General features: G+C 30.9%; 3 protein-coding genes across 4 annotated transcripts; 1 reads left to right on the top strand and 2 right to left on the bottom strand.

Annotated features, from left to right (window-relative positions):
- Window positions 1-5,484: 5,484 nt before the first annotated feature.
- LOC124920790 (RNA-directed DNA methylation 4) lies at window positions 5,485-9,269 on the bottom strand. Of its 2 annotated transcripts, none has more exons than XM_047461346.1 (11): window positions 9,124-9,269; window positions 8,534-8,655; window positions 8,379-8,459; window positions 7,571-7,662; window positions 7,376-7,447; window positions 6,896-6,937; window positions 6,655-6,818; window positions 6,456-6,571; window positions 6,252-6,345; window positions 6,011-6,084; window positions 5,485-5,933 (listed from the first exon to the last, which is right to left on the bottom strand). In XM_047461346.1, the coding sequence occupies exons 2-11, from the start codon at window positions 8,637-8,639 to the stop codon at window positions 5,653-5,655; spliced, it is 1,122 nt and encodes a 373-aa protein (XP_047317302.1). In that variant the 5' UTR covers window positions 8,640-8,655; window positions 9,124-9,269; the 3' UTR covers window positions 5,485-5,652. The 2 variants fall into 2 exon arrangements, with proteins under 2 accessions (XP_047317302.1, XP_047317301.1); XM_047461345.1 differs by having other exon boundaries at window positions 7,571-7,668; window positions 9,124-9,268.
- Window positions 9,270-9,391: 122 nt separating this feature from the next.
- Window positions 9,392-14,509, top strand: LOC124920789 (protein TIC110, chloroplastic). Its single transcript, XM_047461344.1, has 14 exons — window positions 9,392-10,063; window positions 10,155-10,214; window positions 10,290-10,413; window positions 10,499-10,567; window positions 10,689-10,787; window positions 10,876-10,942; window positions 11,051-11,115; window positions 11,213-11,307; window positions 11,679-11,806; window positions 11,881-11,981; window positions 12,074-12,290; window positions 12,376-12,530; window positions 12,922-14,013; window positions 14,103-14,509. The coding sequence occupies exons 1-14, from the start codon at window positions 9,537-9,539 to the stop codon at window positions 14,343-14,345; spliced, it is 3,042 nt and encodes a 1,013-aa protein (XP_047317300.1). The 5' UTR covers window positions 9,392-9,536; the 3' UTR covers window positions 14,346-14,509.
- A 2,091-nt stretch (window positions 14,510-16,600) lies between these two features.
- On the bottom strand, window positions 16,601-17,672 carry LOC124921136 (LOB domain-containing protein 15). The gene is made up of 3 exons (XM_047461756.1): window positions 17,659-17,672; window positions 17,302-17,581; window positions 16,601-17,231 (listed from the first exon to the last, which is right to left on the bottom strand). Exons 1-3 carry the CDS (start codon window positions 17,670-17,672, stop codon window positions 16,734-16,736), a joined length of 792 nt encoding a protein of 263 aa, XP_047317712.1. The 3' UTR covers window positions 16,601-16,733.
- Window positions 17,673-18,561: the final 889 nt, after the last annotated feature.

Here is an 18,561-nt window from a genome sequence, read left to right as displayed (position 1 = left end):
ACAGTAGTAACTAGTACCCCATTTTGTGGGAGACCTTAAGCCCAAATTCAGTTTATCATATATTTAATTATTTTTTTAATAAAGTATAATTCAATTAAATTATTAATTAAAATATTAAAATTACAAATCTAATTTACAGTATACAGAGAATATGATATAAATATAACCCCAGTTTGTTTGTTTATCACCTTCAAAAAAATTGTCTTAGATATATTAATTATTTTATCTAGTTTTTTTATTTGTAAATGATTGAACTAAATAACAAAATTAGGAAAAAAAAAATGTCTTGCATTTTAGGTTGATTTTGGCTTATGATATGAGTAGATTGATGAGCTTTACTAATTATTATTATTTCATAGAATTGGTTTGCCCTGGTACATAGGTTTGTAAGGCTTACACAAGTCATACCCTATTTTCTACCAAATAAAATTTTCAACTAAAATTATAAAAAATGATTTTTTATATTTTAAATATATATATATATATATAATTTATATTATTATAAAAAAAAAGGGGTTAAATTCTTCCTCAAAACACCTAAGTTGGCATAGAACTAATAACTAGGATAATGATAGTTTTAATTTATACTTTAAGAAAGAAAAAAACTTATCTTTAATCAAATATAAAAAATAAATAAATTAGTATGTTATATATTTCAATGTGTTTGCCTGAAATAGAATGAAGATATAACTATCATCACATGCCTATCTTATAAATTATTAGTCAAAATCGAAACAACATGACATAATTATGATATTGACATAATTATGATATTGACATATACCTTTGCAATATATTCCAAAATCTTAAATTACATACTAATATAGTTTAAATTATTTTTATCAAATAATTTAACCTTTTATAAAAATTTAATTTCAACAAGCTATTTAACTAAATAATGATTGATAAATTAGAGAAAAAATAAGAGGGGTATATTAACGATTGATAAAATTATTTATTTTATTTATGAAAGGATGAAACTATTTATATGGTAAAAAATATTTTAGTAATTATAATAAATAAAAAAAAACAAATTAAAACTTAAAAATAACATGAATATACCGTACCTTGGGCTTGGCGCCCTCTATTTCACTCAGACGGTTAATAAATATAAATTGTCAGATACAAAATGTGTCACTCTTTTAAAAGTGACGTCACTGCATACCTTTGCAATCTTGAAAGATTGGGAAGTGGTTTTATTTTTGGTTTTTGAGTTTTTTTTTTATAAAAAGCTAAAGTTGGATTAAAAGTAAAAAAAAATAGTTTATATTTAATTTTGATCAAATTATCCTTTTATCTCTACTTTTTTATTTAATAATTAATTTATATTAATAAAAAATAAGGAATAATTTTAGTATTTTAAGAGATAAATATATTAATTAAATTGATGATGTCATGATTAAATTGAACAAAAACTGAATTTTATCTTCATAACTCATTCATCAAACCAGTCCTAGGGAATTTTCTTAAAAGTCACTTTTAGATTAAACTAGTTAGTCCAGAAATAATAATTATTATTTTTAACTAGCATGTATCATGTGCATTTGCACGAGTAATAATATAAAAAACCGTGAAAAAAATATTACGGTAAAAATTTTATGGGCGGGTCAACCCACAATTCGACCCAAGTATCAATTTACTCTCACATATATCCAAATTAACCACAGTTCTCGACCCGGCAATCCGGACACTTTAAAAATTAATCATCATTATATATATAGATTAGTTAGTTAAAAAGTTGAACTTATATTGTTAAAATATCACACGTTTATCAAATTTTGGATTGAATTTAAAATATAAAGTGTTATTAGCTTAGTTGGTTAAAAAAGTGTACTTGTTTTGTTATGTTGCAAGTTCGAAGCATACCTATAACATTTTTAATTTTATTTTTAATCGTTTTAAGTTTATGGGCGGGTCAACCCACAATCCGACCCAAGTATCCATTACTTTTACATATATCCAAATTAACCACAGTTCTTCACCCGGCAATCCGAACACTTTAAAAATTAATCATCATTATATATATATATATAGATTAGTTAGTTAAAAAGTTGAACTTATATTGTTAAAATGTCACACGTTTATCAAATTTTGGGTTGAATTTAAAATTGACTCGGCAATCCAGACACTTTAAAAATTAAGCATCATTATATACATATAGATTAAGTCTAGATTATTTTTTTTTAGATTTGAACCCATAACTAAATAAAAAGTTTAAAATTTTAAGTTATAACTACTATCCAGTGGTTGGGTTTATCGAGAGCCGCCCCTGAGCTTATTCGTTCAAACTTATTCTTTAGAGAAGAGATTTTAGAGAAGAGATGTGAAAAGAAAATTATGTTTAAACGCAACATGTGTTTAAGTATAATTTGTTACGTCAATAAATTGATGTAAAGTTATTATAACGGATTATTATGCAAAATTGTTGTATCAAATTAATACGCAAACGTTATATATCCGGATTAAATGCTGAATCAAACTCGCTCCAAAATATTCAATTGGGAATTTGGATTATAAAATTTTCTTCCAATTTTATACTTTCTTCTCATCCTAAATAAAAATAAAAACAAAAACTTGAACATCTAGAATCTTAAAAAAAGGGAGTGTTAGGCCTAGTTCTCTATTTTAAAAAAACTCAAATTAATCATACAACTCATCTCATTAACAAAAAAAAAAAAAATTAAAAAATTACTAAAATATCATCTATTTAAATTATTATTTTTTATTTTAAAATTTTTTTACTAAAATTAATTATCACATCCTCAAAATCATCAATAATCATTATTTTTTTTTCTCTTCTAAATATTAAAATAATCCAATCCGATCTCTATCTCTCTCATCATCGTTTAAGTTTATAATCTCAGCATTTTTCTCTCTCCATCATTTTTAAATATTTTTTTTATTCATTATCTCTAATCTATTTTATTATTTTAATTATTTTATTTATTCTCTCTCAGTTATTTAATCTCTTTCTAACTATTTTATTTATTTTCTCTAATTTATTTTTAATATTTTAATATTTTAATATATTTATATAAAATTATTATAATAATAAAATATACATTTAAAATTATTTTTATTTATTATTTATAATATATATATCTTAATATATAAAACAATTAAGTAAAGTATAAAACATAAATACATTATGATTTTTTTAATTTATAATTATAGTTTTGAAAATTAAATTGGGCTTAATTAATTATCTAGAATACCAATTATAATTATAATGAATCAAATAGACATAAATGAATATAATAGAAAGAGAGTAAGAGTACCATTAAATGAAAGATTATTTGAGAGAAAAAGAAAAATGTAAAAATGTGAAAAAATATATAATAATAAATTATTTTTTTATTAACTATCATCAACTTATATAATCATTGAAATAATAGGTACATACATGAATAAAGCATCTAAATATTTTAAAAAAAAATTAGAGACAAAAAATGTAATGTATTGTAAAAAAAATTACTCACCTTTAATTAAATTTAAAAAATTTATATTAATAAAAATTTATAAAAATTAATATAATTATATTATTTATTTTTAAATAAACTAATTTTTAATTGAAATAATTTATAATATGAATGAAGAAATTCATCTTAATATATATATTATTATATTTATATTAAATATATTTAAAATTATATATTTATAAAAATTAATATATTCATATCATTTATTTTAAAATATATTATTTTTTTAATTTAAGTTATTTATTAATATTTAAAATTATATATTAACAAATTTTATAAAAATTAATATATTAATATAATTTATTTTCAAATAATTTATTTTTTAATTTAAATCATTTATTAATATTTAAAATTAAATTAATAAAAAATATATATATATATATATATATAATATTTATTATTAAATAATATTATAAATATAAAAAATAAATAAATTGAGCTTATAAACTGAATAAACTCGTCAAACTAGCTTGCTTTTAAATTGAATCAATCTAGCCCTTTAATTTTAGAAAGAAGAAAAAAAAAGTTTTTATCTGAACGGATCTTGAAATCAAACTAGCTGACGTGAATAAACTAATCAAACTAACCCTTTACTTTTAGAAAGAAAAAAATGTCTTTATCTGAACATATCTTGAAAACAAACAAGCTCAACTAATACATTATTATATTCAAACTATAAATTCATATAATAAATTATTATTATTTTTTCCTCTTTTAGTAATAAAAAAAAAAAAAAAAACTAATCATATATTTTTTTATATATAAAATATTTTCTATATAACTTAAACTAAAATTTATAAACTAATTTTATTTATTCAATTCATTCAGAATTTTTATATCAAATTAAAATCACTATCATTTCTTATTTAATAATTATGTACCATTGGTACTGGTAAATAATCTAATATATATATTTTAAATAAATTTAAAATGCATCTTTTAAGTTGCAATAAATTACACATGGTTTGATAAAAAAACAAGGTTTTAACGTGATTCTCAAAGTTTGGATGTATTATAAAAAAAGTTTGTTTAATTTGTATTTTTTTTATTATTCAAAATATTTATATATATAATTAAATTATTCAATTAATTAATTAAAATATTTTTATTTTTATAAAAAATAAATTTTAAATAAAAAAATATGAAAATAATTTAATGAATAGAAAAATGAAACAACTTATTTTTCATCAATAATGATTTTTTTTTTAAACCATTCAAACTTTCAAATAACCATTATGGTATTGGAGTATTAGTTATCATCTTTGTTTTCTCTTTCTCTTTTCATATTTTATGTGATTTTCAAGACTCAATACTATAAATCTTCACATATAAGCCAATTCTATGTAATCTTCAAGAACTCATTATATTTAAAGATGTTAGATATTAAATTCTTATGAATTTACCCACCCTTTTGATCAGCATACAATCTTCCACCTGAATAATCATATTGATATCATGCAATACAATGAAAGAAGTGTTTATGTAATTAGTAATAGAAACTAGAAAGTACAAATGAAATAGTCTAATTAGAGAATTGACAATTAGAGAGTCAAAATACTTTATAGCTAAATATTAAATCAAAGTATTAATTATAATCCTAAACTAGAAGGAAACAAAGAATTATGGCACAATTATGATGATAATTGTTTCATTATAAACTAATATGAAATTTTAGTGTTTTTGGGAAGTCAATTTCTTGTTTTTCTTTACTTGATTAATTATCACATCTCATACTTCTTCAACACCTATCTCTTATTTATTTTTATTATCTCTGCAAGAAACAATTTCTTATTTAACTTCACTTGATTTATTTCTCATTGTACTTTTTCCTTCTATAAATTTAGTAGAAAAATAATTAATTAAATATTATTTGAAATTAATCCAACACTAAATTTAACTCCCATTCAAAAACAGAATCATTGTAAATTAAGATTTCTTATTTACCCCTACCAACACACACAGGAAGGATTAACAAATAATTTAGAACAAATAAGCAACAGCCACATTATAAAATTTGCAACTTCCATTCCATTCCATATTAGTAAAAATCTAATGGAGCAGTCTTTCCCTTTTACATATCATGGCCACAAAAGCAATTCTAATCAAATTCTGGTGGAAAACAAAGACAGAAAATTGATGTTTTCACCATGTCAGGTCACCATCATTGCCACCTTTATCGATAATACTCATTATAGTCGTCGTCGTCATCATCATCATCATCGCAAAATTCATCATCATACACAATATCGGCGTCTTTAATATGAGGGGCAACATACCTTTGTTCCGTGTCTTCAGATTCTGACAGCCCATACTTGTCTCCTTCTACACTCTTATCATTGGAAACCTCTGATTCTTCTTCATCATCATCATCTTTAGATGATTTGCTCCCAGCATCCTCGTCATCATCCTCAGAGTCCTCTTCATCTGGATAATCATAATCCGGATTATCCTCAGCTGATAACACAAAAAACAAAAACAGTAAGCACAACTCAGTCCACATAATAATAAATAGTAATGAAGTTGTTGGTTACCATTGGAATCATAGCTCTCATTATCTGGATCATCTGGGCCATCATAGAACTCATCATCTTCATTAACTTGTACCCTGAGCCCAAGATATTTATTCAATTGTAATAAAAGATAAAATAAGCAAAATTTATAAAATATCACATGATGCCCCATTTAGGGAGTCACACCCAGATTCAGAAATTTAATGGAGGTTACAGAAAGTGTTTCTAAATGGACCCATAAGTCTCCTATAAAACTCCTTACAGAGGAAATGGACAGGATTCGCCATCCTGAATTTTGTTGATATCATCTTCCTTCACCGCATAATAGTCATATACATAATCATCATTCTTGGATGCTGAATAATAAGTTAATGAAGACGTCAATAAGAGGAAGCATGATAAAATAAAGCCCTACTTTGAAGGCTATTAGTTCAAATGAATAGTTTCCAATGGCATGGATCGATACCTTTCTTAGACATGTAATCACGTATATCAGACTCAACCTCTACAGCACCATCTGGGACGAACTCTCTTAAGAGTGGCAAATAACTAGCCATGATCTTGTGCTCAAAATCATGATCTCTGCATAAGTAGAGAGTTCCTTGTAATTCTCAGTTTCAAAGGTTACAAAAGGCGACAATCAAATGCATGCAAATGAAGCTTACTCCTCTTCTACTTCTTCTTCTTTTCCATTTACATTTTCCTCAACATCGATACGAACAATATCATAAAGGTGACATACTTCATGCACATCCTCAGTCTTTGTTTCCCCTCTATTTCCTTTTCTGCTCCTCCATATTTGCTCAAAGCGAGCACTCGTTGATAAAACCTGAACAGAATGAGCACATTTTCCTCAGTTTTAGTTATCAATTAATACTCTTTGATAAATCTTTCTTCTTTTCATACCTCCTGGTCATGTCTGGCTTTGGCCAATAACTTGTCTTGTTTCTGCCAAAATATTATACAGAAAAGGTTGGTTCAGTAATTTGCAGAGGAACTAAGTTCTGATTTTCAAATTGAATATATGAATAAGAATAACTCTAGAGAGGCTAAAGGAGATTGTTGAACTAAAATTTTGGCAACCACATATGAACATAGGATGACATTTCTGAGCATCCATATCAACGTTTAGACGTGTCAAACCAAAAATAAATGCTAATGCAAATTAACAGTTAGATCCTTCTATGAAACCCAACCAAAAGGGGGGAAACAATCGCAAATATTTTTAGACTTGCATTGTACTGAAGTTATTATGTCAGTTCCACTAAAGATCCTAAACAATAGCGATCGGACAATCACTTGCAAGGCCTCATTTGACATATTCAAATATTCTGTTGCCGGAAAAGTGAAAATTGGTGACTTATTAACAAGAAATTTAAGACTTACTTTATCTGCTTTGATATTCTGTCGTTCTTCCAGGTTTTTCACTTTAGGTTGAGATGCCTCAGAAGAATAAGGCTGCTCAAAGAATATATATCTAGAATTAGATGCTTATAGTTGACCTCTGTAGAAAATATAAACACACAGAAATCATCTGATAAAAAGAAACATGTATGTTATGGTTATGGGCAAAACACTCACCATAAATGATTGTAGAAAATCAACTGTGAGATCTGAGTTTATAACTGTCTCTACATGATGAACAAGAACCTTCTTGGCCCTTGGTTCCTCGACTGCAGCTAAAAAACACAACAGATAAAAAAATATACATATGAATAGCAAGTGGAATGTCAATGCATAAATTAAGCATGAAATCAGAAAGGGATTCATTACAAAAGGCAAGAAGTTACTACTGTTTCCATATATTGAATGTTACCACACCTGACTCAAAGCAATATAAAATGATATTTTGTTGATATGAAATCTTTAACCAAATAAAATGTTGTGAGGCCAAAAATAACCATCAACCAGTTTCATTTGTTCAACAAAACACAAGAGCCAAACGTTATAACAATTCTGAGATTTTATAAACAATAATTAAGAAAACCAACCTCCTCTTCTATCAGAAAGTTCTAGTTGGTATGACATTACACATTAAACACTTACGACGTCGTTTCAATAGCAAAAAAAAAGAGCTAATATTTGAAAGGATACTCAATTAGTCCAAATGATATCAGAAAGTTCCAGTTGGTATGTCAATGATGTTAGTACTCATTTACATTTGTCAATATCAACTTAAAAATCATTCTATAATATTCAGATTAAAGCACTCACATACATCAAAATGTAATCTAAGTTTTGACCATGCTTCCTCCAAATGTAGCCTTTCATTTGTTATAATACTAAGATTTTCAAACCTAAACACCTAATCCTATCCAATTGAATGCATGACTTATACATAGACCAAACTAAAATTATACATCTAACAGCATAGACCATATAAAAGAACCTTTGGTAGAAGAATCGGAGATGGAAAGATTCCCAAAATCCAAAAGTGGCCGTTTTTGAGGTCTCTCATTGATTTCAAGCCCTAACAAAAAAAAGTGAAAAACATCAGTGATGAGCAAATAGGCATAAAGAGAATAAGCAAGTGATGGAACTTACACAAAGCTTCGAGAGGCGATTGGTTTGCTTTGCGCTTAACCCTAACAACAACCGGCTTATCGTCTTTGGGCTGAGAATCCGAAGAACTTGCTGCAATGTCGGCCATTGAAGAGAAACAATTCCTATATTTGGAACACGAAAGTGAATATTAATCTGATATAGGGTTTCATAATAGACAGTTCAAAGAACTATTTCAGAAAACATCCCAACTGCACCTAGTTTTCAACAAGTTCCAATTCCAGAGTTTTACCAACTATGCAAGTAATTTGATAAACTACTACTAGCTTTAAAAATAAGTTTCGATTTAAAACTAATTATGAATACCCAGTTACTCTTTTCCTTTCTGTTGAGAGATGAAACGCGGCAAGTGGGGTTTAATTTTTGAACCCTAGTTACTCTCATTTTAGTTAAACACAAATTTAAAATAACTCAAACTGTGATTATTTTCATAGTGACTCAAACCTTAATGATCAAAATCGAGACAGAGAACAAGGGTTTTGTGTTCAACGATTCAGTAAATGAAGAAATTCAGGAAGATAGCTCATCACGAAATCAAGCACATAATTGAATAAACTCAGAGTACTCCATACCTGAGTATGCTAGAAATGGCGTTCGAAATCAATCTCTAGTTGGGTTGCTCGAAGTTCTAAAGAAAATTGCGTGATTGCTAAGGAAGAAGAAGAAGAGGAAGATTAAAACTTGGGAACAAAAAGCGCTCTATTAGGGCTTAAATATGATAACCCTTAAAGGATCTGTTTGTTTCTCTTATATTGTTGGTCCGTTTTTTAAGGAACAAAAAAAAGTAAAAAAAATAAATGGTGGGTCTTATTTATCTCCGCCCTTACCCTCATCCCAGCTGCCTTCCCTATCCATTTCCAGTCTTAAAAACCCTACTACGCCCATAACCCCTGAACTGAAGAAGAAGAAGATTGTTATTGGGGAGGAAAGAAAGATCATTTCTTTGTTTTTGATTCGTATGGTTGGTTAGCACTTAGCGATAACAATGAATCTATCCAATATGATCATCACTTCACCTTCATCTTCAACACCCACCACTCTTTTTCTCAACCCTTCTCCTCTCAGATTCACCACAGCTAATTCCTTCAATTCCCTCTCAAGAAAACATCATCACAGTCGACGCCGTTACCAAATTTCTATCTTTCGATGTTCTTCATCTGATTCGCCCAAACCTGTCAATCCCGTTGCTTCCGATGTCTTTGGTGGCGAGAAGGAGCTCACTGGGATTCGGTCTGTGGTTGAAACCATGTCGCCGGCTGTTAGATTAGCTACCTCCGCCCTTATTTTGGCAGGTACAGTCGCTGCTGGTTATGGATTGGGGTCTCGTTTAGGTGGGTCTAGGAACGCTGCCTTGGGGGGTGCAGTTGTTTTGGGTGCAGCTGGAGCTGGTGCAGCCTATGCTTTGAATTCGTGTGTTCCGGATGTTGCTGCTGCGAACTTGCATAATTATGTGGCTGCTCTTGATGATCCATTGGCCGTCAAGAGGGAAGAAATTGAAGGAATCGCCAACAAGTAAGTACATATATCTCTACCTGTCAATTGTAATCTATTATTCTCTAGCTGACTTGCTCCTTCCTTCCTTCCTTCTTTATTAATGTTTCAGATATGGTGTAAGTAAACAAGATGAAGCATTCAATGCAGAGCTCTGTGATTTGTATTGCCGGTAAGAGAAAAAAACGCTGCCTACAGTGTCCATTAGAAATTTATCTGATTGAACTTGATACCCTTTTGCTTGCAGGTTTGTTGCATCTATTGTTCCTCCCGGAAATGAAGACCTTAAAGGCAGTGAAGTAGAAACTATTGTTAAATTCAAGAATTCATTGGGAATTGATGATCCAGATGCTGCTGCAATGCATATGGAGGTGATAAATTTGTGATGATTTGCATATACATGGAATTCGATATACAATTTCAGCTTTGGTTATATGCATTTTGTTTGTTTTTTAGATTGGGAGGAGAATCTTCAGGCAAAGGCTTGAAACTGGAGACCGTGAGGGTGATATGGAACAACGTCGGGTAGGTCATCCTGTCCAAATGTTACCTTTTCTGTTTGTTTGTTTGAGAAGATATAGTTTTGGCTTCTGTGGAGTTTTGAAATGGAAAAACTTGATCATTGATGGCATCATCTCCAGTGCAGTCATTTCAGAAGCTAGTATATGTCTCTACTCTGGTGTTTGGAGAAGCATCGGCTTTCCTTTTACCGTGGAAGCGTGTATTCAAGGTTACTGATTCCCAGGTACTTAACTGATGGGAATCGCTCAATGCGTCTGGGAAAATATACAGTCTTTACACAGCTTCCTCATGGATTTTTGTATTTTTGCCAGGTTGAAGTTGCTATTCGTGACAATGCCCAAAGGCTATATAGCTATAAGCTAAAATCAGTCAGAAGAGGTTTGCATTTTCGATTGAGATCTAACCTAATTCTGAGTTTGGATCTTTTGTCATTAACTGCAAGATGCTTAATACTTGTTCAAGCTTAAGATTGTAAATGTTCTACAGATTTGGATTCCCAACAACTTGTGAACCTTAGAGAAGCCCAACTTTCTTATCGACTGTCTGATGAGGTATTTTCTAACTATATATTAGATCTTTTTCTCCCTTGCATATGAGTGAGTATCTTGTGTGTATTCACATTGCTATTACTACGTTTGTCTTTTATAGCTTGCTGCTGACATGTTCAAAGAGCATACAAGAAAACTTGTTGAAGAAAACATATCAGCCGCCCTTAACATACTGAAGGCTAGGACTAGAGCAACGTATGATCTCTATTCTCCAGTATTAGAATAAGATATTTATGTTCATGTGTAATTTCTCTACTGAAAATAACATAATAGTAAGTAGTAGTATAGGGGGTAGTATGGTAATTAATAGTAGTATAATGGTAGTAGAGTGAGTTAGTAACTTATAAATAGAGTAGGGTATGTAATATTTGGAGTAGTGAATGAAATAGTATTAAAATCTGGTTTATCTCCTCTAAAAGCTTAGGCCATTTTCGTCTCATCTATATTTCTTCTACAAATCCTAGATTTCTAGGCTGATACATAAAAATATCCTAATACTTAGTAGGTTTTATTGTTGAATAAATATTTATGTTATATGAGGATCTGAAAGAAACTGGAATATGCAGCAAGGACGCTTCAAGTGTTATTCAAGAACTTGATAAGACATTGGAATTTAACAACCTTCTGATATCACTGAGCAAAAATCCCAATGCCTCCAAATTTGCTCCTGGGGTCGGGCCGATTTCTTTACTAGGTAATTCTACTGCTCATATTCTCTTGCTTTATTCCTAAGAACGGTTTAACATTGATATATGGCCTCTGCATTAGGTGGGGATTTTGATGGTGACAGGAAGATGGATGACTTGAAGCTTCTATATAGGGCTTATGTTTGGGATGCCCTTTCAAGTGGTCGCATGGAAGAAAATAAGGTGCAACATAATCCTTCTTTTGACTATTTTTATTCTTGTTTTTCCAAATAAAATTTTCATTGCTTTCCCATTTGTCTATTTTGTTGTTGCAGATTCTGGCATTAAACCAATTGAGGAATATATTTGGTTTAGGTAAACGGGAGTCTGAATCAATTACGCTGGAAGTGACCTCAAAGGTTTATCGTAAGAGACTCGCTCAGGCAGTGTCTAGTGGCGATTTGGAAGCTGCTCTGAGCAAAGCAGAGTTTCTTCAAAAACTTTGTGATGAGCTACACTTTGATCCACAGAAGGCTATCGAGATCCACGAAGGTAACAAACAATCAAAAGAACTATCTGTGATAATATATAATAGTGGCTAAAATTACCTCCTAAAATCAATTTATGTTTATTGCAGAAATTTACAGACAAAAACTTCAGCAAGTTGTTGCAAATGGGGAGCTCAGTGACGTAGATGTCAAATCCCTCGAGCGGTTACAGGTTTTGCTATGTATTTCTCGGGAGACCGTTGAATCTGTTCATGCTGACATATGTGGAAGATTGTTTGAGAAGGTATAGCTTATTTGAAAATTGGTATTTTGTCATAATCTATGTAACAATCACCATGATCTCAATGAAAATTGTCAAAATTAAAATTGAAAGTCATTTTTTTGGTCTGTTATAGATTGTTTTGTATAACATGATCCAGATTATAGTGTGCTTTTTAGTTTTATTTGGTATAAATATTAGTTTTAGATCATTATCCAGATTGTTTCGTTATGTATGACTTCATTGCTATAAAGATTATTTTATGGACTATAATCCAAATTATTTTCTAGATCATCATCCAAATTGTTTAGTGTAGATCATTGTGATTTAAAAAATATATATAATAAATGTGAATTTTCTGTCAAAGAGAAGCACTTTAGAATAGGACTGAAAAATGTTGTGTTTCTTTTTCCAGGTTGTGAAAGATGCTATTGCTTCTGGAGTTGATGGATACGATGCCGATGTAAAAGAATCAGTCAGAAAGGCAGCACATGGTTTACGTCTAACCAGAGAGATCGCCATGTCAATCGCAGGTAAAGCCGTTCGAAAAATTTTCTCCACATACGTACAACGGGCGCGAGCAGCTGGGAGTCGAACCGAGTCTGCAAAGGAACTTAAAAGATTGATTGCATTCAATACTTTAGTCGTGACTGAACTTGTAGCCGACATAAAAGGTGAGTCACCCTCGACCCTCGAAGAGCCAGTTAAAGATCAAGAAAAGGAGATCGCTGATGATGACGACGAGTGGGTGTCCATAGAGTCGCTTAGAAAAGTAAGACCGAGCAGCAAAGATTTCGCTACGAAGACGGGGCAAACAGAGATAACCCTAAAAGATGACCTTCCAGAAAGGGATAGGACAGATCTTTACAAGACCTATTTAATGTTTTGTCTTACTGGTGAAGTCACCCGAATCCCATTTGGCGCACAAATCACTACAAAGAAGGATGATTCTGAGTATTTACTATTAAATCAACTTGGTGGAATCCTCGGTTTGACTAGCAAAGAGATAGTTGAAGTACACAGAAGCCTGGCCGAACAGGCCTTCAAGCAGCAAGCAGAGGTCATTTTAGCGGATGGTCAATTAACCAAAGCCAGAGTTGAGCAGCTTAATGAGCTACAGAAGCAAGTCGGTTTGCCTCCTCAGTATTCTCAAAAAATCATAAAGAGCATAACGTCTTCAAAGATGGCAGCTGCATTAGAAACTGCGGTCGGTCAGGGAAGACTTAGTATAAAGGAGATTCGAGAGCTCAAAGAAGCCGGTGTTGAAATAGAAAACATGATTTCGGAGAGCTTAAGAGAGAACCTTTTCAAGAAAACCGCTGATGACATTTTCTCTTCCGGAACTGGAGAGTTCGACGAAGAGGAAGTTTACGAGAAAATGCCGAAGGATCTCAATATTAACATTGATAAGGCGAGGAAAGTTGTACATGAACTCGCCAAAACTAGGCTCTCGAATTCGCTGGTTCAAGCCGTGTCATTGTTGAGGCAGAAGAAACACCCGGGAGTGGTAATGAAATTTCTTTTATCCTAGCTGTTAACATAATAGGGTTATCGAGATGAGAAACAACAAATAAATTCATATGTGCATGTGTGCAGGTTTCTTCACTGAATGACTTGCTGGCTTGCGACAAGGCGGTGGCTGCTGAGCCATTGTCGTGGGAGGTGCCAGAGGAGCTGGCTGATCTTTTCATTATATACATGAAGAGTGAACCCGCAGATGAAAAGTTGTCTCGATTGCAATACCTACTTGGCATAAGTGAATCAGCCGCGGAGGAACTTCGAGGAATGGGTGATAGCTTGCTGGATTCTTCATCGGAGAAGGAAGAATTTGCGTTCTAGGTATAGTTCAATTTGTTTGAATCTTTTTTGCATCGTGGTTAGGAATAGTGAAGACAAAATTGAATGCGGTTATATAATTGCGAGAGTTTGATACCCCTTTTTGTGCGAAAAATAATGGCACCATCGCATTGATTTTTCTTTTCCAAATAATCTTAATTGTGATCTATCTTGCTCTTGGAATTGTTGTAGCCTAACATATTATGAACTTTTTTTTCCTTTTCATTTTTTTAAAAGTTGTATTATTAAGTTTTAATATTTGTCTTGATGGTTTACATTTTGTACTATTTTTTTAGTCCCTCGAAACAGAAATTTGTCACGTTTTTTATATGTTTGTTAGGGCAGATTATTTATTTGGTTCTTGTATGTAACATATTCAAATAGAGGTTGAAATTTGCCACTAGTTCAAGCAATTAGGACGCCACACCAAAATCCAATACAAAAGCTATTTTGAAGGCAATCAATTTATACATTCCAAAATACCTTAATTTACATTTTCATGGGGACAAGAAGATTATTTATTTTTAGATTGAGAATTTAATTGATTTTTTTGTATATTTTATTTTTGAAAAGTTAACAACTATATGTGGGCTTTGAGCAAAATAGAAGGAAAATTACATAATACAAGTGAAAAGAAAAGTTGTAGACACAATCCATATTAATTTCAATCAAAATAGCTAGAATTGAACTTTTCAAAAACTTTTCTTTTAAGTTGTTATCGGACCTAAAAATAATTCTAATCTAGTTCAGGTCTATTAAAAGTCAATAGGATTTTTTTTCCTTAGAAAACAAAGCTAAATGGTCATGATTTCTTTTAATTTAAAATAATTTAATGAGAAATTAATCACACTTTTTAACCTTTTAAACAAAACTCTTTTCAGACAAGTTGGATTAACTTAGTTGTGGATTGATGAGGTAATGGGACATAGAATACATTTGAATCACTTCTCTTTTTTCTCCTTTCAGAACCACACCTACCTCGGCTGTTAGAAGTCTCTCTGATCCTCTCTCTGTGGTCGAGCGGAGATCCTTAACTTACTTTACTGAATGCTTTCGAGAGTTTTAATTTCTGCATTCAGTTCTAACTATTTCTGCACCTTCTGATGATCGACCTGAACAACATATACGGATTCCCTCCACCCTTTTTTCATTACTAATTTCATATTCTTCCTCTACTTTTTTACTATCATTCATGTCATTATACTGTATTTTTTACAAAATAAAAAGTATTTAATATAATTATATTAATGATTTTTTTAATATTATATTGAAAATTTATATTATTATAAATAAATAAATTTAAAAATCTTTTAAAATATAAAAAATAAATATATATATTAGTGATATAATTATATATTTAATTGTGTTTATAAGTGTTGGGGACATAATTATGGTGGAGTCATTCGAGAAACACAAATATCATCATCGGTCAACTATCATCATCGGTCAACTACCGGTCAAACCGGAGAAGAACCGCTATAATAGGACATTCGGATAGAAAATCGCAAGACGAATTATAATTGCCATCCCCTAATATGGACAATAAAATACTACAATTTATATGATTATAATCTAGTGATATTTTATTTTATTGGAATGAAATTAATAAATTCTGAGTTATTATGTTTTTAACCGATTCATAAATTTTGTTTTTCCTTTCGCTTAGTATGGGTACAACTGATTCAAAAGACTGAGCATAAGTATTTTAGTATTTATGCCATAATTTTAGTAGATATATATCTCCATAAAACCAAAATTACATCAAATATAATGTTTCTGTCCGAATTTACTATATAATATATTAAAATTGGATTGTAACTAATTAAAGGACTTAAATAAAATTATGACTTTCAAAATTTAAAAAAAAGGAAAAGGTCAACTTAATATGAATTGAAATAAAATAATGTACTTCTAATCTAGAGGTAATTAATTAGCAGACCACAGAAAATTTTCGAGATTCCAAAGAAAATTAAAATAATTGAACTAATAAATGATGATCAATGCTTGAGTGAGAACCAACTCATTTTATTATGATATAAAAAAACGAAAATAAAATATACCTTGCCACGTCATCACCCTCTTCTCTCTCTCATGATAAGTGGCCTCGTTGACATGATCTCCTCCAATGGCAGGCACAGACTTTCATATGCTCAGTCAAACCATCTCCGGCACCACCCCAACTCGCCGGAAAATTAACTCCGGCCGGCTGATCATCAAATGCCCAAAGTAGTACTAATATTTCATTCGTTTGATGTCATATATTCTAGATGATAATTGAAACGAAATGATCATAGTATTAATTAATACTATATATAATGTGATGTGATCAATAAACAGTCATAACAACAACTTAATTTGTATTAATTACTCAAAATTAATTTGATTAATTAGCTAGCCAAAGTATGGAAGACCAGTAGTACCATTACTAGCAATATTATTGTTGTTATATCCTGATGACTTTGTGGCGAACGAATTAGAAACACTTAAACTAGAAGAAGGAGAAGATGTTGACGACACAACCACGGTGGACGGCGGTGGAAGGGATAGCTGAGCAGGTAGATTGGCGGTGGATGGCGGCAGAGCTGCGACCGAGACCAAATTACCTGCAGATGAGACTAGTAAGCTGGTGGGGATGGCGGAGGCCTGATGATGAGGGTTATGATTATGATTATGATTAGAAGGTGGTGGCGGAGGAGGCGGCATGAGGTTTGTGTATTTGTATTTGAATATTTCAGTTCTTATGGCGTTGAGTTCAGCTTGTAAAAGCTGAACTTGTTGTTGTAAAGCTGATATTGCTCCCATACAACCATAAACTGGATCTCTTAGTCTTACGTTTGCTTCATATACTAGACTGTTGGCTGCATCTGCTCTTTGAATCTCTGCAACTTCCTAATAATCATTAACATTAATTAGGGTTTTATAATGAATAAGGGTACGTGTGATAAAGAATGAGTAGTACCATTAGCATCTTGGAAACATTGCTAGCACCAAAGACTTTGTGAACTGCGGCGAACTTTTGGGGTTCGTGAGGGGAGAAGTAAGGAGAGAAAGGGCATTCCTCGGCACATCTTCTTCTCAATAGTTTACAGGCTGCGCATGGAGTTATGGTGTTCAACGTTGATGATCCTGCTTGTTGTTGTTGTTGTCTTCCAATCTGACCTGCCAACGCAGCCGCCGCCAACGCAGCCTCATTCTCTCTCTTGATCTTCTTTCCTATCTCTATATCATATGTGCTCTCCCTTCACCAATTCAATCCAAACAAAAACATTAATATCGATCAGTACTTAAAACATAGAAAAAGATTTGAATGGATTACCTTTCTCTGGACATTCAAGCGAGTCAAGTGAATCCACAGAGAAGGGAGAGAGAGAGATGAGAGGGGGAAGAAAAGAAGAAGGTCATGAAGAGGAAAAAAGAGTGCTTAAAAGGCAAGACTAACTAAGGAAGCAATGTTTCTTTAATTTCTTTTCTTGGAAATATTTATATATATTTGATATACAGACAAAAATAAGCAAATGGGAACAGAATTGGACTAGTTTTTTCATTCATCAAGCTGTTCAGAGCAGCCCTTTCGAAGCTTGCCCACGTGTGGCTTATTCACTAGTTATTGACTTTCACCCATTTAATTATGATCAAATTAAAGCTTAATTACAAATTATTATAAATTGACAAGAACAACTAAAAATCATTAATTGTCTAGAAAAGGGTAGTAGGGAGGTCATGAAATGATCTATTTATATATCTATAAGTGTGATGAATTGAATTAAGTTAATTATTGCTCTTGTTTGACCAATGACCATGATCATATATATGATGGTTGATTGTTTGAAGTTGAATATATACTTGAATATTGATATATATATATATATATATATATATATATATATATATATATATATATATATATAGATAATGATTAGTCTAATTAGTATAAGTTAAAAGACTCGATTGAGGGATAGCTTAGATCATGTATTGAGTTTGCTATGGCAGGATTTCAGAAGAAGTAAAGATACTTTTTTTTGTGGTTGTTAAAGTATATACATAGGGATGTGAATGGACATGTGAATGTGATAGATAAGATGAAAAGAATGAGTTATTATTTGTCTTGAGATTAGTGTTTCCTGATCTTAATTAAGTGATGATTTTATTCATATAATTAAAAAGGGTGTACGAATTAGGGTTTAGGTGAAGAAAAGAAGGGAAACTAGCTAAGAAATAT

Source organism: Impatiens glandulifera, chromosome 1 (genome assembly GCF_907164915.1).
Source record: "Impatiens glandulifera chromosome 1, dImpGla2.1, whole genome shotgun sequence".
NCBI classification, from domain to species: Eukaryota; Viridiplantae; Streptophyta; class Magnoliopsida; order Ericales; family Balsaminaceae; genus Impatiens; species Impatiens glandulifera.
Note: the sequence above shows the minus strand (reverse complement) of the source record. Positions and strands in the feature narration are given on the sequence as shown.

Coding starts and splice junctions, on each gene's coding strand:
- LOC124920790 (XM_047461345.1), bottom strand. CDS start 8,639: ATGGCCGACATTGCAGCAAGTTCTTCGGATTCTCAGCCCAAAGACGAT. Junction 8,460..8,533: donor ATCGCCTCTCGAAGCTTTGT/GTAAGTTCCATC, acceptor TTTTTTTGTTAG/GGCTTGAAATCAATGAGAGA. Junction 7,448..7,570: donor ATTTTCTACAATCATTTATG/GTGAGTGTTTTG, acceptor TTCTTTGAGCAG/CCTTATTCTTCTGAGGCATC.
- LOC124920789 (XM_047461344.1), top strand. CDS start 9,537: ATGAATCTATCCAATATGATCATCACTTCACCTTCATCTTCAACACCC. Junction 10,414..10,498: donor CTGCTGCAATGCATATGGAG/GTGATAAATTTG, acceptor TTTGTTTTTTAG/ATTGGGAGGAGAATCTTCAG. Junction 14,014..14,102: donor AGAAGAAACACCCGGGAGTG/GTAATGAAATTT, acceptor GCATGTGTGCAG/GTTTCTTCACTGAATGACTT.
- LOC124921136 (XM_047461756.1), bottom strand. Junction 17,232..17,301: donor ATGTTTCCAAGATGCTAATG/GTACTACTCATT, acceptor AATGATTATTAG/GAAGTTGCAGAGATTCAAAG.